The 22,198-nt window shown below is 37.3% G+C and overlaps 1 protein-coding gene across 4 annotated transcripts; it reads left to right on the top strand.

Moving 5' to 3' along the window:
• The first annotated feature begins 208 nt into the window (after positions 1-208).
• On the top strand, positions 209-19,513 carry LOC124134968 (cytoplasmic polyadenylation element-binding protein-like). 4 transcript variants are annotated; one of them, XM_046500091.2, is made up of 13 exons: positions 209-361; positions 1,010-1,184; positions 1,653-1,763; positions 2,574-2,742; positions 4,475-4,655; positions 5,044-5,284; positions 6,103-6,216; positions 6,719-6,781; positions 8,177-8,301; positions 8,765-8,963; positions 10,224-10,318; positions 11,451-11,649; positions 15,961-19,513. In XM_046500091.2, exons 1-12 carry the CDS (start codon positions 344-346, stop codon positions 11,640-11,642), a joined length of 1,683 nt encoding a protein of 560 aa, XP_046356047.1. In that variant the 5' UTR covers positions 209-343; the 3' UTR covers positions 11,643-11,649; positions 15,961-19,513. The 4 variants fall into 4 exon arrangements, with proteins under 4 accessions (XP_046356047.1, XP_046356048.1, XP_046356045.1 ...); XM_046500092.2 differs by having other exon boundaries at positions 1,653-1,775; positions 2,589-2,742; XM_046500089.2 differs by having other exon boundaries at positions 1,653-1,775.
• Positions 19,514-22,198: the final 2,685 nt, after the last annotated feature.

The following is a 22,198-nucleotide window of genomic DNA, read 5'->3' as shown; positions in this document are numbered from 1 at the left end:
TTATGCAAATATAACGCACGTGCAAATCGTCCCGCAGCACGTGAGGTTGGCGTCTTGGGGCAAGGGACCAGATACTGGATTCATGAAAGCAAACGTAAGGCTTATTGTTGCACCTTTGTATTTCCTGTCAACACTGCACGTTCATGTGGTAATTGGATTACCTGTCGATTTCGTGCATTTGTTATTTCTCAGGTAAAAACGTCAAAACTTGGATGTCGTCTGGCGTGCTATCAATGTTAGAGGGAGAGTGCGGACACTCGTACCTCACATCATCATTGGCACTTGACAAACAAGCAGAGGCTTCACAAAGAGCATACGAGTTACAAAAAGGCTGATACTCACGATGACTACCCATGTTAGCGTATGTATTTATCAGAGTTTATCCGTTAATGAGGTAACATCCACAACGTTCAATAGTTATTGTTCATTTGAGTGATAGTTTGTCAATGAGTTATACCAATTTAACGTTGCAATGCCATTATCTCAGCCACTTTGTGGTATGTTCTTAGTTTTTTTAACAAATAGGTAGCAATAAGGGACCTACTGCTTGTTACTTCAAACTTTTGCAATCATACCCGCGTATGATATTCTGTTGAAATCAGACATTTTACAGCAATCATAACCATACCAGCTACATGTATGATCATTTATCATGGTGGTGTGAGGTACTTTATTTTCGCCATCGAGCGTATTAGAAATATAACCCAATTAGTCATGCATTTTCAGTCCTTATACCCATGAAAAAATAGAGGACCCTCCTTTTCTGACCACCAATTGTTTAAGGCTCCCTCTACCCCATTCCTGTCACCAAGCCAACAATTTCAACCCTAACCCTAAAATGTACTTATTTTAGTCATAATTTTATGTTTGTTATCCTTTTAACTTATTTTTCACTTTGTACAATTTAATTATTGTGCATCTCATTATGCATTTTATTGAAATCATCCTGTAATTTCACCATTTGTCATTATCATCTTAAGAATTCTGTCAGAAACAATGTTTGTTTCAGAACGCCAATATTCCAGCTATCAAGGTGGAGGACTTTGATAGTGGTGAAGGTCTTGTGGGTGGGTCTACAGCTGCCAACAATATGGAGATACTGAAACACATCAATGCTTTATTGGACAACTCCCTTAACATGACAAACCTTGCAGGCAGTATGCTGCCACAGGAACGGGCAAGAGGTATGTTTCAGAAATGTCCATATTCTTTAGGGACCAACTATTTGATATTCTGGGGTTTGGGGTGCATGGAAGTACAAGGTTTTTGCTTCATATTGTATCCTCCAAACCTATCCACTCAACCTCCTGCAAAGAAATGGGTTTTGGGTACAGGAGATGATTGGCTTCTCTTCACAAAGAAGGTTTTTTTTCTTTAAGCAGAAAGAATGTTTCTTTAGCAACAGCACTCAGTAAGACGGTAAAACCTTCATCTTCCGTCCATCCATCTTTATTTTCCAGAAACACTGACTACTAGTCAAATATCGTTTGGAGAATATCTTTGTCCGGAGTACAGTAACATGGTACATACATGATTCATTGATCTGGAAATATGTTAATCCAGAAGATTAAACTTTGAACAGTATTATCAGGAATAAGGAGCTTTCACCATACAGCCTTTAGCCATTCACATATCATGTTTACCTCTTCCAGAAGTAATGCCACAGATGCCAATGTATGCTGCCAACCCTTCAGCCGACTACCAGTCCCTGGTTGGCTACAACACTGTTCCACAGTCATCACAGGCTACAACTGCCTATCCTGGTAATAGTGAGAGTGAGTTAAATGTTAATGTCGCATTGGCATTATGTGGGCCACATGGCGACTATCCTGGTAACAGCACTTGATACAAACGATAATTTGTCATCATAAGTTAAAGAAAAAAAGGGCAGAGAAAACAGTATGCCATGCATTGTTAGTTTAATTGTGATAATCAGAAAGTTTTCGTATGCTCAATTACGAGAATATCTTTTTTTGGCATGTTTATTTTTTTAAAGTTTGGCTTTTGACCTTTACATACCCTTTTAACTATTTGTACTGCATTTTTGACAGCTCCTGTAGAAATGTTTGGTTATATAGTAGATTTTATTGGTGTATATGATCCCAGAAAGTCTCTTAAAGACTCGTGACAATATTGTGATCTTAGTTTTGGCATGTCCAGTAGCCATATTTGTACCCAGGACTTGGCTCTTTCTTTATGTATCTTTGAGCTTGATATAAAACATTTGCCAAAGCTTCACATTTTGACCCTCTCTTCAGCCAGTTCTCCATGTATCAATGTGTGATTTATGTACCTACAGACAGGATGTGGTTTGAACTGCTGACCTTTTTGTTTTTTAAATGTTCTTGTTTACCCTTTTAAGACATCTGATTCTCTGTTATATGCAATTAATTAAGTGAGCTGTAGAGCCTTGTGGTTTTATATATTTATTGTATGGAACAACAAATATTGCATCCATATATTTGTTCAATTTCTTGTATTATGAGAAATATAGAGGTAAGAAGTGTTATCTTCAATGGGCTGATAAATTCGACAGAAACTACAAAGTACAAGTAGTTAATAAATCTAACCAGTCCTCTTCCCTCCAGGCTTCCAGCTGTTTTCCCCAACATCCCATGCAGCAGCAGCTGCCTCCCTCCAGCAGTACGGCATGTACAGCCCCACCGACACCATGGGCTACTCCACCCCACAGCGCTACCCCAGGGCCATCAAGGGGGAGAGGACAGCAAGTACAGCTTCAAGGTACCAGGTCTCCACATAACTATACTCAATAGATCCAATTATCATTCACATTGGGTTTTCTTTGGTAAGTCAGTGTACTTTTTCTTTCTTGAGTCCATTTTGTTAGGTAATTTCATGTTAGTAATAACCTATTTTAAAAATACTTCTGCTTAAAACCCCTTTCAGGGGACATTTTGTTCATTATCCACTGCAATAGTTTATGTACATGTGATGCTTGCATTTGATCAGTTAGTAAAGATCTGTAAACAAATATGTGTATGCAGTTGATAGGTTACATATGATAATTACATACAGTGGAATCTGCCCAATTCGGACTCCTTTGGGACCGGTAATAAAGTCTGGGTTAAGGCGAGTACAAAACGTTGGACTGAAGACAAAACAAAAAGCAACAATATATATGTCCGAGATATGGCTGCTTACTAGAGCCATACTTCCTGCTCATGACAGAGTTAATCTAATTAAGCTGAGTTTCTCATCAACAGGTGAGTAAATTCTAACTAAGCAGACAGTGTTAAGATCAATAGTATTACATGCAGGATTAGCATTCTTACATTAGCTGACAATGACTGAGCTTACTTCAAAGGGAGAGAACATTCGGTCTGGTCCGGTCCAGTGCAATTTTGACAGCTTCTTTTCAATAGTAAAGTGGTTGTTGGGGCCATAGTATTAGTCCAAAGTGTAAAAAGTCTGATTTAGAGAATTGTAGTTTGAGGAGTGACAATTTATTGGGGGACTGAGAAAACGTCCGGTTTTCACCGAAATCCAAATTTGAAAGTCTGAATTAGACAGAAATGTCTGTACCTTGGTTATATATATAGTTGTATGTTTGTTTTTTTAGATTCCTATGTATTCGTGCAAGCAACTCAAACATTAGTAATTGTGATGTGTAATAAGCAACTCAAAGTTATAATAGGCTGTTTCAACAAAAACCTGCTATTTTAGGTCATGATTAAAACCTTTCAAGCCCTTTGTTTAGAGCAACCTGCTGAACATTGCAAAATAGCTGACTGAAAAACCAAGCACCATACTTGACCTCATAGTTTTTACCAGAGTGGTGAGGGGCGGTCGGGTAGCCTAGTGGTTTCAGCATTCGCTCGTCACGCTGAAGACCTGGGTTCGATTCCCGACATGGGTACAAAGTGTGAAGCCAATTTCTTGTGTCCCCCTTAGTGATATTGCTGGAATATTGCTAAGACCGGCGTAAAACCACACTCACACACACACCCACACCAGAGTGGTGAACTGCTATTTCAGCTTCACTTTGGCTTTGGCTCACATGTGTTAAATGAAGACAGTGATACGACTAAATATTGTTCATAGCTCCCGGTCTAGTGGTAGAGCGGAAGGTCCGGGGTTCGAACCCCGGCCGCGTCATACCAAAAGACGTTAAAAGATGGTACTTGTTGTTACCCTGTCTGGCGCTCGGCATTAAGGGGCTAAACAAGGACTGGTCGGCTCGGAATCAGTATACTGTGTCTGAGTGGGGTATTCATGTTAAACTGCGGCATGGTACCTCAGTGAGCTAGCACTATAAATCGGCATCAGTCCGGACTAGTACAAGCAGCCACACAAACACACACACGTACATGCACGTTGCTATATAAGTGCAATAATCTTGGACGCGACGTTAAACCCCATTTCACCTTCACCTATTCATAGCTCCCCTAAACTGTCACCCATTCTGGTTTCACACTTGGTCATGGTGTGCTTATGTTAATCTCATTTCTTGTAGTGATTATGGATCGATGTCTCCAGTAAGCCCAATGAGTGACATGAGTCTCTCTCCTATGGACAAGATCATCTATTCCACACTACTGTCGGGCAACAGAGCCAATCGCAGTCCTTCACCATGTGAGTCGGACACAAGTGGACTAAGTAGTGAATGTTCAGACCCTGCACTCCTTGACATGATGGTAAGTCAAACTCTTACACTGAAAACTTTAGGGTAAAGTTTTAGGCCAAACAATGAAATATGTTTTAGGTAAGATGGTCCCAGCAGATTGTCAGAAGATGGGTTTTCTTTATCATTTTAATGTCCAACACAGATACCTTTTTTAGGATTAATGTTAGTTGCAGGTTTCATGACTTTAATCCTTCGTATTTGTGGCAATTTATATATAAAATACTCCTATTGATACAATATATTGCCAATCTGGTACTTTGATACGAAGACATACAAATAACTGTCAACAGAATGTTCAGAATGACATTAGACAGGGTACTTTCAAGGTTTATTTCTATATCTGAAATAATTTTAACATTTTAACAAATCCCATTCACTCATCCACTTTTATGTTGCAGAATTCATTGAGCATTGGTGGCAAGTTGAATATCCGTGGTCCCCAAACTGACATGACAAGCCAGCTGTGCCAGAGCATGCAGTCTGTTCAGATGGCCAAAGATGCTCTGGTTCCCCTGGAGTCTAGTCAGCTGTTGCATGACCAGGCCTGGCATTCACAAGCCATCACTCCCTTCCTCAACATGACCAATGTTGACCCATATGCCATAGACAGGGCTGCCAGGCTACACAGAAATGCTGCTGGTAGGCTTTTAAAATCAATCAACAACATATATCTAATTGAAATATGACCAGATAGGTCTCATTGTGACTTGAAATAACGTCCTTTGTCAGCAACATTTAAAAAAACCCATTTGAACCTTTAAGCGATGGCGAACTGTGTACACCTTATTGAAGATTTTTTCTCATATTTGGTCTAGTCTCAGTGACAAACATGACTTTTTTTTACAAAACTATACATATTGAAACAGTGACCATCACTGTTTATTGCTAAGGTTATATTTCAATTGGGGAATATTTCTCAATTGTCGGAACAAAGACGTCTGTATGAAATGGAATAGAGACAAGTAATCATGGCAACATGGAATTATTGATACTTTGAATACCAAGTCACTTTGCCTGCAGAATCTAATGCCTGGTCATGGATTTGTTTCCAGTGCAGCCTGTAAGCATGGAAGGTATTGCGCTTAAAACATGCAAACTGTTGAAGGTTTAATATACATCCTTCGTAGTTAGCTCAGAGCTTTTCAGCCACCCCAGATATGAGGAAATACTAAAGCAGCTTGAGCTATTTTGCAGTGTCAGCAGGTCACCTGAAACAAATGCTTTATTATTGTGGCCTTTTTTTGCATTGCTGTTATATACACCAAGGTTAATTGATAACATGCATTACAGCGAAAGTAACAAAATCAGATGGTGACCCAAATATTCAGTGTCATTGCCTTACTTGGACTTTAAGAACTATCTATCAGTTCCGAAAGTGCAAGTCTCTTAACAGTTTTATGGATTGAACAGCTGCTTGTGAAATGATCTTGGTAGTGTCCTGTTGATTTTGTTTGCAGCTGTAAGTGAGGCAAGCTGCACATGGAGTGGTCCATTGCCTCCAAGAAACCACAAGAACCCAACATACTCTCCCAAAGTGTTTCTTGGAGGTGTTCCATGGGATATCACTGAAGGTATCTTTATCAAATAATGCTATCATTCAGTGCAATGGAAGTTGTAATAATTTCCAAAGATTTGAACATTAGAACCCATTTTGGGATTCATTGTCAGAATAAGTTCCAGCACCTGATGATTGGCATAAGGAGGAGATTAATATCATTGGGTGGTCAGGCTCTGAAAACCTCATTAAAATAAGGTCTTAGTTCTCGCTTAAGGACAAGTCAATTAGGTGGAGTTGTTGCAATGGCTTGAATCATCCTAGTCGATTATGATTTTAATATAGCATTAGTACCCATCTTATCCCCTTCAATGAGTTGTCTGTAGTACTGACCAAATTAAATAACCGAACATTGTAATTTGCCGACATCGCAACTTGTTGTCCGTTCAGTGTTTTTACCTGGAACTGTTCCTAATATTTTTGTGCATGTGGAACTTACTATCACCTGACAGTATTTGTATTCATGGCAAAGTTGGGTCAGAACATTGACTTCAAATTTCAAGTTTGATTTCTTCAAGCTGGACTTCAAGCAGCCTTTAACAAGTTTGGATCTCTCAAGATAGAATGGCCAGGGAAAGACGGTAAGATGACAGTTATACCGATTTTAAAAATGGTTGCCGAGTTATACAGCACCCATCTTTGTAATGTCTGCTTAAAGTTTGACCGATTCCAGTGAGTGAGTTTTATGCCACTTTTAGCAATATTTCAGCCATATCAAGACAGGGTACACCAGAAATGGGCCTCACACCTGTTACCCATGTGGGGAATCAAACCCAGGCCTTCAGCCTGATGAGCGAATGGTTTAGCTACTAGGCCACCCTGTCGCCTCGGATTCCAGATTCAGCTTGACTATTCTTGGTTTGTCACGTGAATATTTCCAAAGTGGTGAACTTCTATCTTCATCCCACATATATAGCTCTGGTACAGTTTGAATCCAAACATTTTAGGACAGAATGGCTTATTGGTCAGCTTTGTTAGTATTGAAAGGCAACTGTTTCTTTAATGTAAGGCGGCATCGATGGTCCAGGCATCTCGGGTGTCACCATTTCCTGTGCAGTTACATTCCTTAGACATGTCAGAAACCTGTTTGTGTGTTCAAATCCTAGTTCCACCCTCGTGTATGATTGTCCTTTGGTCAATAGCCAAGGTGTATCATGTATTTCAGTCTCCACATCAACAAAATAGGTTATAGATGATGTACATGCCATCAATGTTTTCTCTTCACATATTTTGGTAGAGATTTGTCTCACAATGGCCATAACAATTCTGTGTTACAGTAAACTACGGTTATTATAAACAAACCCAAAGGGACCACTTAGTTTATTTCGTAATAACCGTAGTTTATTATAAGCATATATACAGCATATATACAACAAATGTCCGGGACAATAAAATAAGTTTGTTATATCGGTCTGTTCGTTATAAGTGTTTGTTATAAACATAGTTTACTTACTTGTTTATCTTATCATTAAAGACAACACATGTCTCATCAAAATAATGACAATGCGTAAAACTGACAGAAGATGTTTCTCTGCAGCTATTTGAAGTCAAAGGGTATTTTTATAATGGAATTTAGAACTTTTTGGTTATCCAGATAATTCAGGGTAAATGATAAATGCCCTTCAGCAAGCCTCTGACAGCTCTGTTGATTCTGTTTGTATTTTGACACTTTCTCAAAGCCTGTGTATAATTATCAGACAAATGTTGACAAAAAAAGAAAGCTTATGAAGTACTGTGAAATGCCAGTCTGTGACTTTAGACACATGTCCGAATCTCAAGTCTAGTAAAACTGTTCAGCTTGAAAAGCTTTTCTAAAAATATTGCATATGGTCACACAAACCTTCCTTATGATGCTTAGTCAGATATAGGCTACTGGACTCCAAACATTTTGACACAACTGAAGTGCAATGATATCTCATCATTTACTCATTGTTTTGCCAGTCTGTGATGGTGTTTCATTTCCCTGTTTGTTCCAGGGTACGTGTACCTCCTGTTCGACAATGAGAAGTCTGTTAAGTGCCTTCTGCCTGCCTGTACACACGACTTCAGCAATGGTGACTACTATTACAAAATCTCCAGCAGAAGAATGAGGTCCAAAGAGGTGAGAACATCTCGTATCATTTTACTGTTTACTGTCAAGGATTGGTTAGTTATTATGGAATGACTGTGAATCCAAAGTTAGAGCCCATTTCAACAGTTGCAATTATGAACAGTAAGCTGAAACAAATGTTTCCATGTTTAGTATTTAATGTGGACACGAGATTATCTGGATCTGTCAGGTCAAATATCTCCAAGCCTGCAGCAAATCTCTGCAACTTCCTCAATGGGAGATTTGCCTATTGATGTTAATGTGATGGCTTGGTCAAGGTTACTTGTATATCGCTGATAACTGAAAGAGGCTTTAATGCTGATTTAAACTTTGCATTGAATGCATAATTAGAATACAATAACTGACAATAAGAAATATCTGGATATATTTGGGAAAGAATTACACTATTTCCCCCAGTTTGACTGCCAATGGTATCCTATGTAAATATCCCTGCCAACTTACTTTGTTATTTAAGGTCCAAGTGATTCCCTGGGTGCTGGCAGACAGTAATCATGTGAGGTCCCCCTCCCAGAGGCTGGATGCCCAGAAGACTATCTTTGTGGGAGCCCTGCATGGCATGATCACTGCCGAAGCACTGGCCAGTATCATGAATGACCTGTTTGGGAATGTTGTCTATGCTGGCATTGACACCGACAAACACAAATATCCTATTGGTGAGTGTATATGACAGCAAGACTTCTTGATTTTTAATGTCATTCTGCACTTGTTTGTGGATGGAGGTGGTAAACTTCAAATTAAAAATATTTGGAAGATATAAAAAATATCTGGAATACAGCCGTCCAACTTGGCCTGGGAAATTCATACTTAAACTATTGGGAGACAGTGAGTATCTTAAATCCATTTCCGATTTTTTATATGCTTCATGCTTCTTTGTTCAAAGGGTCAATCTGACTATTTACTTTCTGTAACAGTGCTTTGTCATAGGTGTTTTTTAAGTGTCTTGATTTTAGGCCTAATTAGTTATTTTTCACTTCAGAGCAAGATCATGTTTCACTTATCTTATTTCCATCTTCTGGCAATGTTTATGATTATTGCAATTTGTATTCAATCATTTTTTTATAAATTTGAGATATAAAATGGTAGTCTACAGCACGTTCCTTTGGCGATGAAAAAAAAAAATGTTAAGAAGATAAGTGGTGGAAAATTTGCAATAACTCCTTGAAGTTGGAATTTACCTGCACTGCCAATGGCAAGAAGTCACCAGACCCGTGAAGAACCCATGCTTGCCGTAAAAGGCCACTAAGGGGATCGGGTGGTCAGGCTCGCTGACTTGTTGATGTATGTCATCGATCCCAATTTCGTCTTCAAACAGTAGAAACTGTATTTTATTTTCGGTATTTGTGACTCGATTTATGTTGCAATTAATGTTACTAGATTGTATAGATATATCCTGGCAATACCAAATTTCAAACATGAATAATTCACTGAATATTTTAAAATATGTGTAACATACTGGATTATGTGCATTGACAACTGAACTAAAATACCAATTACATTATTATTTATGTATTTCTGTTAATTGTCGACTTTAGGAGGAATTATGAGTCAGTCAAATTTCGAGGTCTTCCACAATGTGTGTACAGATCATGATTTAATGTATTAGTGACCGTTAATTTGTGTTTGATGTCAATCACTGGATTGTCTGGTCCAGACTCAATTATTTACAGACCACCATTATATAGCTGGAATATTGCTGAGTGCGGCTTTAAACAACAACAAAACAACCAAAACAAACAAAAAAGTAGTCACTAAGAGTGGTTATTATGTGAGTTCATCATTACATGTTTTCAGTAGTATTTCCGTTGTCAGCTGATTTGGACAAGTAAAATAATGCATAAGTAAAATTTTGAGATAATGTTACTTGTGATTCTGCTATGCTTACTGTTTACTTCTATCTGCTGATTGTTGTCCAGGGTCAGGCCGTGTTACATTCAGCAGCAAGAAGAGTTACATGAAGGCAGTCCAGGCTGCTTTCATAGAGATCAAGACACCCAAGTTTACAAAGAAGGTAACACTGCTGTTCTCACGATCATGCCTATCTTTAGGCTAGATTTGTTGTGCAAAGTTGCTCATACTCAGATTTTCATTGGAAGTTCTGACAATCTACCTTTTTAACCCTGTTGAGTCATATTTGTTTGGCCATGTCAGAAATCCAAAGGTTGCAAGAGTAAGAAGAAAAAGGGCTAGGGGTCAGTCATTTGAATATGTTTGATAATTTTTCAAACCAATATTGCAAAGTTTTCCCACAACATTAAAACTACTTTAAAATCGGTTGTCCAAACAGGCCGCTATCTTACCTGCTCCTTTCATACTTATTCTAGATGATTCAAGTCAGTCTGTTTTGAGAGCACCTGAGTGCTCAAGATAATTTTTCAACTTCAAAAGTTTGTACTCCTTAAATCTGTGATGCCAGAGTAATGACATAGTATGAGGAATACATAACACTTTATAAAGCTAATAATGCTCAAACATTGTTTACTAACTTGAATGTCACTCGACCAGCTGGCAGCAGTCCTGATATTATTTGCATAATTTGCTGAAAAGCTTATGGGAACCTGACGTTTTATCATGAACAATTTCTAACCATGGGTATAACTTCTGCCATGATTTATCTGTGCGGTCTTGAATGTGACTACATTTACAGCTCTGAGCGACATTATCTATCAGCTCATTGCTAAAACCCACAACCGTATCTCATGTGGTAGATAACACCGAAGGTGAATCTGTAGTGTTGTTTTGCAGAAGAAATTCCTATTTGACTATTTTGCCATTATCAATGAATATTTGCCAATTGCATAAAAAAAATACAGAAGCTGCTTTAAGATTGCCCTAGCATTTGGATTTCACAAATGAAGTATTCCCATACACATAGATTTTTACCTTGCCAGTGTAATACAATCACTGATGTATATTTTGAAGAGCAATGTAATTTTGTAAACGTGAAAGATATTGCCTAAAGTAAAATGTAGGACGTATTTACTCTTTTAAAACCATATAAGTATGTTTTCTAACTTAACTGCACTCATCTGTAATTTTTCTAGTTGTACATACACCAATACTAACCTTTTCTTGAGCATTGAGGACTACATGTTTGACCATGTCATGTTCATCTTCTTACATTCTATGTGTTTCCTTGATAGATCCAGATAGACCCTTACCTGGAGGATGCCATCTGCTCGCTGTGTAGCATCCAACAGGGGCCCTACTTCTGTCGAGAAATGCAGTGCTTCAAGTACTTCTGTCGATCATGCTGGTACTGGCAGCATGCCCTTGACACCATGAGACACCACAAACCTCTCACAAGGAACACCAAGAATTCCATTCCATTTTAAGGAAGAGGTAATTTTTATTTGTGAAGTTGGATGTCTGTAGTGAAACGATGTTATATTTTAAGTTTACATCATCAATACTTTACGGTTTGGGTCCGAGTTGCATCCCTTGGGTACGCCAGAAGACTGTGATTGTAGGTTTGAATCCCTGTTCAAATCGTGTTTCCCCACGATTGTTTCTAGACTTTTTAGCACTAGATCCATGCTCGTTGGTTTCACCGAAGTGGTAAGTCTTAAACATGCATCAGTTAGGGCTTTCCTCCCACATTATGCTGACACACCATGACAACTGGAATACTGTTCAGAGTCTTGTTCAACCCAAGTCCTCGTCCATCAGGTCAAATCCTATCCTGTCTATTTCCATCCTAAACTCATCGCTTTCGTATTCAGTCAGCAGTGAAAGCGGTTTATCATATTTGTATAAGAAGCAGTTTTAAATACTCTGCTTTTCTAGCATGCCTAGATCTCATCTGTTCTCCACTTACTGAAACAATTAAGTCATGTCATAAAGTTGTCCCTCTTCAGTGTCTGGTTTAGAATTGGTCTTCAGCATTTAGATGTGAGGCTTGTTGCCTTTGTTGATACTTGTCATTGCATCTTGTAGCGACGGCTACCGTGGTCTAGTGGTAGAGCATCCGCCCGGGGATTGGAAGGTTGGGGGTTCGATCTGCAGCCTCGTCATACCAAAAGAAGTTAATAGGTGGTACCTGATGTTACCCTACCTGACACTCGGTATTGAGGGGTTAAAACAAGGACTGGTCGGCTCGGAGTTACTAGCGTGTCTGAGTGGGGTATTCATGTTAAACTGTGCCATTGTATCCCAGTGGGCTGACTCTAAAAAAATCGGCATTAGTCCAGACTAAAGCACACACGCACTTGCAGGCACATCACAAAATAAGTGCAATCATTTTGAATGCAATGTGAAACCCCATTACACCTCAATTGTGAAGATCGATGCTTGTGATATTGGGTTGTCTGGTCCAGACTCGATTATTTACAGACCGCCGTCATGTAGCTGGAATATTCCTTGGTTAATTGATCTGCAAACAAATTCCAGTTAAATGTTTTTTATTGCTGCGATAAATAATTAAACAATTAAAAATAGAAATCACAAATTGTTTCCCAGCCAATGCTGTACAGAGAATTATCGAGACCTGCTCAAGGGCCTATGCTCGGCCCCAAATCTGAAGCAAATGTAGGTAAAATTTCCCAAATTGGAATTAAGGATTTGCAACATCACGTTATTATTGAAATAACAAAGGTTATTACATTGCAGAGGCAAGTTGCATTTCACTGATAACAGAACAAATGAACAAGAGACTTTAAGGCTTCGTTTTACATTGCACAGAATTAAGTATTAAAATACCTCTGAATTTAAAATAAGGGCTTTAAGGAACACTTACAGTTTTTCCTCACAATTCATCTTATTTTTTATGCATGCATAAGCCCTTAATAATCAATTTAATTTGTGAAAGAAAATCCTAATAGTGCTTCATTTATTGAAAAAGTATGATCATGGTACCTTTAATATATATACTACTCAAAAGAAGTTAAGGAACATCCGATTCTTTCAAATGGCTACAGATAATCTCTCATGCCATGACAGATTAACTTGATAGTCACATGTAAGAATAGTGTTCCTTAACTTCTTTTGAGTAGTATATATATAACCACCTATTAGTGCATGACAGCTAATTGTCTTAGATTAAAAGTCATTAATCTGCAAGTTAATATAATTCCACCTTTCAGTAGTACTTGTCCCTTCATCAGGTGAAGATTGAATGGACTAGAAGTTGCTTTGCACCATTATGTACAACAGGTGGGCAAGATGAGAAACTTTTGTTTCACCTTCATTGAAGAGCACAATAGCGAGGGAACACTTTCCATCTGGTACTGGAAATTTTCCTCTGCTCAATGAACCCAAAAGGTGCAACTAAATGGTTTGCATTCTTAGCTCACCTGACTGAAAGTCGTTGTGCATTGACTGTCTGTCTGTCTGTCCACTGTTAACTTTTGTATTTTCGTCATCTCTGAAACCACAAATGTCTATAAAACTAAAACTTTGCATAAATGATCACTAAAACTTAGCACACAGAATTAGGAACCAAATTTTAATATAGTAGCCATCGCAGCCTGTCTCATTTAGATTGGATCTTTTGCTCTAATATGGTACATCTCTGCTTGAAGATAGGTCACCTCCATGGGGAGTCGCATCGGGTGAACATCTTGGTGCAAATGAGAAGCATTCAGACAATATCTGATTTATGTACGACAGAAAGGAATATTATGTTTGTTGTTTAATGCCGCACTCGGCAATATATTTCAGCTATATGACGGTCTGTAAAATAATCGAGTCTGAACCAGACAATCCAGTGATAGACATCATGAGCATCGATTCACACAATTGCGATCGATGACATGTATCAACCAAGTCAGCAAGCCTGACCACCCGATCCCATTAGTCGCCTTTTACAACAAGCATCATCGCCTTTAACGGCAAGTATGGGTTGCTGAAGACCTATTCTACCCCGGAATCTTCAGTTCAAGGAATATAATGAAGGAAATCTGAAAGTGAAAAAGATATTGCTGGTCTATTTTATTGCTGTGGAAATTTTTTTAGTCCTGTTTGTGAGTGCCATGGCATCTATTCCCAAAAGGTTTACCATGGAGTGTATGTTTGTATTCTGTGGTTTTCTTTGCCAGAGTTCAAAATTTCCAAGTCAGTGAGATGTGAAGCATTATTGTTTTAGAAAGCTGACATTTTTTATTAATAATCTGAAGAACCTATACATCCTTCATTTTGATTGGGCAGTCAACTTTCTCTTTCTCAGGTCTTGACAGGTATCATAATGGAGTTAAAGATCAGATTTTGAAGATATTGCCAACTCAGCTGGAAATACTCATAAATATCTTATTCTCCTCTGATACTGCTTGAATGATAAGTTTGAAATTTTGTATACAGGTTCCTTCATGTTATTTGAAGACATTTTATCTTGTTCAGATCGATAGGATTTTGTAAGTTTGTTCGTTAAAAATATATATAAAATCAGTTTTACAAACAAATCTTACTCTTAAGAACCACAGAGTGCAAAAACTGAGACGTTGTGTGAATTGTAAGATCCATGTTTGTTTAAAGCATCTTGATTGTAATAAAGGATGTTGCAAAATTATTTTTCCTTTTCCAGGAATCTTTACACAAAAATAAGGTTGAAGTGTCATATATATTATTTCGTAAGGTGAACTACAGAGCTTCTGTGCTCTATTACTAGGCTATCTGAACCATATGTTCAGTGAATTGATGTCATGGCATGTTTGTCTGACATCTCTAAGTGAAATATCCCCTCATTAGCAAGTAACGCCGCGATATAACTGGAATACTGTTAAAAGCGGCGTTAAACCCAACTCACTCACTCATTTGCAAGTAGAAATTTACTATCATGTTCCTGTTGATGTTTACAGTAAGTTTGTTCAAATGCATCACCCCTCATTGAATGGCTCCTTTTCTTAACATTCTAACTGCTGTTCTGAATGTGAAAAGTAGAGCGACAGAAAAGTAGCAATATAAAAATACTTTTTGACTGGTCTGATCTAACAAACCCAATGGGTTAGTTTTTCCTGTATATTCCATGTAAATCTTTGCAAGCCATGCCAACTATATTTTTTATCTTATGATGTAACTGTTACATTTTGTTTTGTTGTTTAATGCCTGTGACACTCATCAATTGATTGCAGCTATATGAACACCCTACCACTGGAGCCACATCAAATATTTGGTAGTATGCACGCACAGCATGACTCATAAAAGAAACATTCACAGCCACGGTTATTACTTTATTAAAGATTACTCTTTATTTGACATGCAGCTCTCAATATACCTGGTGAACAATGGTACTGACTTATATATAAGTGTATTTGCCATAAGAAGTTAAAGAACACCCAATTTTCATATTCACCTGTGAAGATCAGACTCAGAATAGGCCTTCAGCAACTCATGCTTGTTGAAAGGAGACTAACAGGATCTGGTGATCAGGCTCGCTGACTTGGTTGATGCATGTCATCGTTTCCCAATTGCCTAGATTGATACTCATGTTAATCACTAGATCGTCCAGTGCAGATTTGATTATTTTGAGACCGCCCTCATATAGCTGGAATATTGCTGTGTGCGGCAGTTAACAAACATGACTTTTTAATGTCATGGCTGATGGGAGTTCTGCACCACACAGCCTTCCAATTGTGGGTGATCTTAAACTTGTTTTGAGTAGTATATGTAATGTTCAAGACCCCTTAGCACTGAAACTGACAACTGAATTTTGTGTTTCAGGGTATATATTCCAGACATCCAGTTGCTTGTGAGACTTGAAGAGGTTGCTTATTTTTTTACCCTGGTCATGTGATAACCTTTACCTATTGGACACCTGATATTTTTCCTATGCCACTATACTCTATTGTTGGTTTGTTGAATAACAATAACTTGTTTTGTACATAAGTGCTGTTTTCTTTGTTTACATTTGATTTTGTTTACCAGTGTCTCAAATGAATTTTGTTATAAATGAGACATTGATGATTTTCCCTGATTGATTATAGTTTCAGATGAACAAGATGTATCAATATTTTATTTTTCTTATCCCATACACTAGTCTCGCCCATTTCATAGACATTTTATATTATGCTAGCCTTTTAGGAACATCATTACAGATAGTCTTGATACCAGAAATACATACTTTTAGAAGTTTTATAACAGTTGAAAGGAAAGTGTTTAACTCCTGGAATGTGTCAAGTTACAATTTAGGAAATATAACATGGCAATCCTTAGTGTGATTAAGGAAATGGTTGAAAATTGCTAATCTTTTAATCTCCAATCAGACCATATATGGTATATGCTTGTCTCAAATACATGAACAGGGGTTGATTGAATAGCTGGGTTTGTGGCCAGTAGAAATGGCAGAGGCTATGTAGGCCATTTAATAACCTATCTGCACACATTCACAGGTTTATAAATAGGCTTGTAATGTTCTGGAATTCTACATATAAGCAATATGAAGTTGATTATTGCAACTAAGAAATAAGACCAAGACCCACATTGCCACAGATAAACACAATGGGCTGAAAGCAGTATTTGGTTTATTCATATGACCCAGTGTGCTTCCTTGGAGGACCATTGATGGGGCATTGATGGCCCATGTGTACAGGCCCTAAGTTTGCTGAAATGCTAATTAAATAGACATTAAGCTCAACACTCACTGAAGCAGTTCTTTTCAATGCTTTGCTAAAAATCCACCCCAAATTAAAATGAAATATACACCAGGAGCAGTTTTATCAATGTGTTAACATCTTTTTATAAGCATTAATCATCCCATTGTACTTTCTAGCCTCAGATCAGTTCAGGTTTATTTAGTATGAAGTTATTTTATTGAAACATGATTATTTTTACTGTGACATTTGACCTTTGTATCCATCATTTTCAGGTTTTGACTGATAGCATAGTTTCTTTCTTGCACAACACTCTCTGGTCCTGTTGGGTCTTAACACTGAATCCTTAAGTTTAATTGCTTTGAACTTGGATGGCACAATATGGCATGTTGACAACATATATATTGTTGCTATCTTTTTGCTCATTTTTGAAGGTTGTAATTGTATCTGTCCTATTTTTGTTATTTGAGTTGGTATGTTAGATCAGTTATTTCTAAACAAATTGAGAATTGAATGGAAAATACTCTATTCCCCGTAACAATTGTATTTTGTAAAATCTGTATTTTCACAAAGTTTAATCATACAGAAATTTGGAAGATTATAAAGTTTTGTTTGTCTGATCAGGCGAATTATACATTTCTTTAGTAGAAGATACCAAAATTTGAGATCTTAGACAGTTAAGAACTAAGTGTAAAACATGAAGTTCAGCCAACAAAGACCTTTTGTCTCCAAAGTCACCATGATAATAAATCAGCCTGCAATGTTAAGCTTTATCCCAAGTACCTTTCCTTTTAATTGCAAATGCAAGTCAGTCTATTTTTGTTTTTCATTTCATAGCAAACTATTTAATGTTTGTTCCGTCTGGGACTTTTTTATGTTTCTTTTGTGAATTTACAAGTGACTTTGAACCCATTAAATATGTTCAGTTGACTCATTTGCTAAAGTTCTTGTATCATATTTTTTTTTGTATTGAAATGCTTTTCAATAGTTACAAAAAGTTTTATCTGGAAGATTGGTTAGAAATGTGATACAGATAGATTATGAATTACTGATTGTACCCACACAAAAAAAATGTTTCACATAATTTTGTGAAATTCATCTAGTATAAGAAGTTTATCAACAAAAGTTTGGGTTAACAGTGTACATATATGTATTGTTACATGTAGTTACCTGTTTGTGTTTATTTTGCACAGTTATAAATTAATGCACTTGTTTTGTTTGAAATAGTTCAGGCTATGAGTTGATGGTCTCAGTTTTCAGTTGGCCATATTTCTGCTTATTTTGATTGTGCTATTTTTTGACGTGCTATTTTTTGACGTGCTATTTTTGTCATGTTCGTTCAGTCATTCCCTAGGTAGTACACACTTGTGTTCAAGCTAATTTGAATCTCTGCCTGAAGTGTTGTTGCTCAAGTCGTATTTGTATGCCAGACCTGTCAGTATTGAAATGATGCTTGTCCTAGTGTATTCTCAGGACTTGATTTAGCTACATGTATTTAAAACATTTACTATTGTTAAATGCAAACTAATATTCATATTTACATGCACTTGGTGCATGTAAACAAAACTCAAATTGTCTGATTAACCCTTACAAGTCCACAATATTCAATGTTTGAACCCTCAGTACCCCTTCAGTTAACATACTATTTCACAAGTCTGTTAGGTGTAATTCATGACACATGGCAGTCATCAGAGACTAGTTTCAACTTGATAAATTCATGGGACTGCTGTGCAACCTGGTTTTGTCAAGTTCCTTACATCGAGTCCAGAATACTCATGTCTGTTCCTTTGTGTACCCTTTACAGTCAGTGTTATGCCTACCCTCCATTTCAATTAAAAAAGGGATAGCTGAAGAAGCTGTAACCCTGTTCCAACTAATGCCCTATTTTTAAATACCATCAGCATAGGTGTTTTTTTCTTTCATGAAAAGCCAAAATGAACCTCTTATTTGCGTAGTTGTTTGTTTCAATGCTGAAAGTAGACTTTTTTAGAAAAAAATAACTTGCAATTATTGGTTCAAAAGCACAATTTGCAGGTTGCTAGCCAATGTTTAAACACAAGTCAAATTCATGTATTTTAATGTACTCTCCTTTGCAAACTAATATTTCAGTGATATTTTCCAATAAGGGACATGAATGTAATTGAGGATAAAACTAAATATTTCATTCTCTTGCTTTGACAGTTTTAGAGACATGCCTTAAACATTTTACAAGCTGATAATTTTTACGCACATCTTTCCAAGGAAATCATTCATGCAGTTTTATGTGACCGAGATAGACCTTTTTTTAAATCGCATGTAACAAAGTGAGATGTAATAGCAAGCTTTTTAAGAAATCTGAAATGGAATGTAAAGATTTTTATTGCTTTAACAAATGTAGTAATATTTTACCAGCAGTAATGACTCTCTAAACTTTTATGACATTTTATCCAACAGCTTCAATTCATGGGATATATGTCTAATCTTTTAATTTCCTATACAAAGGGAATTAGTTACACAATTCTAATTGTTTCTGCGTTCATTTTGTCATATTTCTTGAGTTGATTTTCTTTGTCATTTCCATTTTGCCCTTGTCAGGTGATGGTATATGTTAGAAAAAAAGAAGAAAAAAAATGTAAAATATTTTGTGATGCAAAAATATTTGTTACTATCTTTAAAAAATTGTTAAATAAAGCTTTTTATAAGTACACCTTTACTTTGTTTTGCACATTGAACTATATGAAATTCATGTCCTTCATTTATGCATTGCATCAACCCAAATACATGAATGAACAAACACAAATATTAAATTTGTGATATGTCTTGCAATTTAACATGTATCAATTGTAAGGATTAGGTATCCCCTAGGTTTACGCAAATGATGACTTGGATGGTTAAAACATTCAAAACTTTCATATTTCACAGAAGGTAAATTTCAACCCTTCCCAAGCAGAAGGATGGACTGTCAAGACTGCCTCTGACTTGTCTGAGCTCTGTGTTGTAGTCTCCAACATCATGGTGTTTAGTGCTTTCTGGCTGACAATGACATTTCAGGGGGAAAATCCAGAGCATTTAGCACAAAGGAGTTTGTTTTATACAGACATGCTTGACTTAAATGCAGGGCCTTTGCTCATTCTGAACAGTTCATGAAGTAATGATATGGTCATAAAACACACGATAGTTAACCTGGAGGAACTCATACCAAATGTTTTTGTAAATGTCATGGAGGGGCATTGTATTGAGAGTACTGCTTTGGGGATTGGGGACAACAGTGGCCTTTAATAAGTGACGTCAGGTAGCCACAGAAACAAACCAATACATGTGAAGTACTGTCGGAAATGCTAGAAAACTGCTTTTTGCCTGTTCGAAAGGATATATTTTTCAGACTTATTGAAATATCGAGTAACTACCGATCGCCCTACCTGTGGTTTGAAGTATTTCAGTCATCGACAAGTTTACAGGAGACAAATTCGAACGAAAACAGGAAGTTCACATTTATTCAAGTCCAATGATGACAGTCTGAAACGGACTATAGAAATGCGCACGTGACTCCAGGTATAATGATAATAATGTAGTATCCATAAAACATCTTATCCACACAAAAATCATTTTGAGAAAATTCTAGATGTGCATCTTCGAAAATGACAAAATGACGCTGCGTTTTCTTAACATTGCTCCCATGATGCATGTTTCATTACATTTGCATAGCCATAACCATGGTACACGATATGGAGTCTGTACTGGGAAATGTATAAAAGTTCTTTACACTTTTGAGAGATGGATGGAAACCATTTATTAGTTTAGATAGGGTGAATTACCGAACTGCCCAAGCTATGGGGTTTTTCAATTCATACCATCAAGTATGATAAGAAAACAAAACAGATATAGGGGTGGTCTCAAAAACAAAACTGGGAAGTAAAAGGATATTAGACTGCTTTCATTAGGCGTATAGTGTACAAGCTTTATGAGCAGAAGGTAATCCTGACTTGAAGTAGAATTTTTGGAAGAATTAAAGATGCCATTAATGTTTCCCGGACTGCACTAACTATTGCTCTCCAAGAGATGGGATTTCGATACACTGCGCGTGGCGATGACCGATCACTTTTCACGGGAAAGTATTCCAACCTGCCTATAAGGTCACATTATCTGCGAACCATTCGTAAATATCAGTCAGGGCGTCCAGATAATTTACCTTGAATCACTCTTCCGATTCCATGTGGCTATCGTCAGATGGACAAAAAGCACCCATGGTACCACCAGGTAAAGGAAATCGTATTATTGTTTTGCACGCTGCAACCCATGATATGGGGCTTATTGATGGACGTGTGCTAGTTTTCGAGGCGAAAAAGAAAACTTTCATAAGGAAATTATAGGAAGTGATGTGTTCATAAACTGGTTGGAACTTCCGCTATTGTCTATTTTATACAACGACAGTGTTGCCATGGATAACGCCAGTTAATACAACGCCCGGGAATCGGATACTGTCGCCCAAACCATGAGTAGTCTGAAGGCGACCATACAGGATTGACATTTTCGACTTCAGACCATATGGAATGAAAGTTCAACTCACGGAGAAATTCGGCTGAATAAGAAACCAGTAAAGTGCAAGACATATGTGCTGGCGGCACAACACGGTTACGATGTCTTACGTACGTCAGTCAGACATTGTGAGCTCAACCCTGTTGTGTCCATCTTGCTTAAGTCTAACGGGTTCGTAGCAAGACATAACACAACATTCAAAAGTACAGATTCATATACGTCATCAGCGGAGATAAATGCTACCTCAAGAAACCATCGGTAGAACAACAAATACTTCTGGTTTCCAAAACCGAACCTTCCAATACTCATCCCGTTTCATAGCTCTTAACTGGTCCATCGTGTTTCCAAGCAAATATAATGCAGTACATATCCTAAATTGCTACCCCATCAAAGCATGTAAATTAAGTAAAATAACAGCAATATTTTGAGACCACCCCCAACTCGATGACATTTGCACCTGGGAAAATGCACGGGGCGGTGTCAAGTCATCACCTAGGGACAGGTGTTAGGTAATTACCTCAGGTTATAGGCCATTTCATATATGCATGACAAAACACGAATATTTTCCAAGTTTATCGTCATTTCAGCTGTAAACGTTCATTTTAAGGGTAATCACAATGTCCGTAAGGACAGGATAGATTAGGTCAATTCGCTTTATTTTGATATATGCTCTTTTTATAGTCCTATGACTCGTTTTTATTAAATGAAGCCAGAAAAGCAGTTTTCTTGCATTTCCGACAGTACTTTAGCTCTCTGGTGTAACAAAGACCCTTAGATTCATGGTCAGATGAGGTCTTCAGTTTCCAAATCTTGGTGACATTGTGTATAACTCAAATGTCTTTAATGGGAAGAAG

This window comes from Haliotis rufescens, unplaced genomic scaffold (assembly GCF_023055435.1).
Source record: "Haliotis rufescens isolate VD_foot unplaced genomic scaffold, xgHalRufe1.0.p SCAF_15, whole genome shotgun sequence".
Lineage (NCBI taxonomy): Eukaryota > Metazoa > Mollusca > Gastropoda > Lepetellida > Haliotidae > Haliotis > Haliotis rufescens.
The sequence above is the reverse complement of the archived record's forward strand: the minus strand, read 5'-3'. Positions and strand labels throughout refer to the sequence as shown.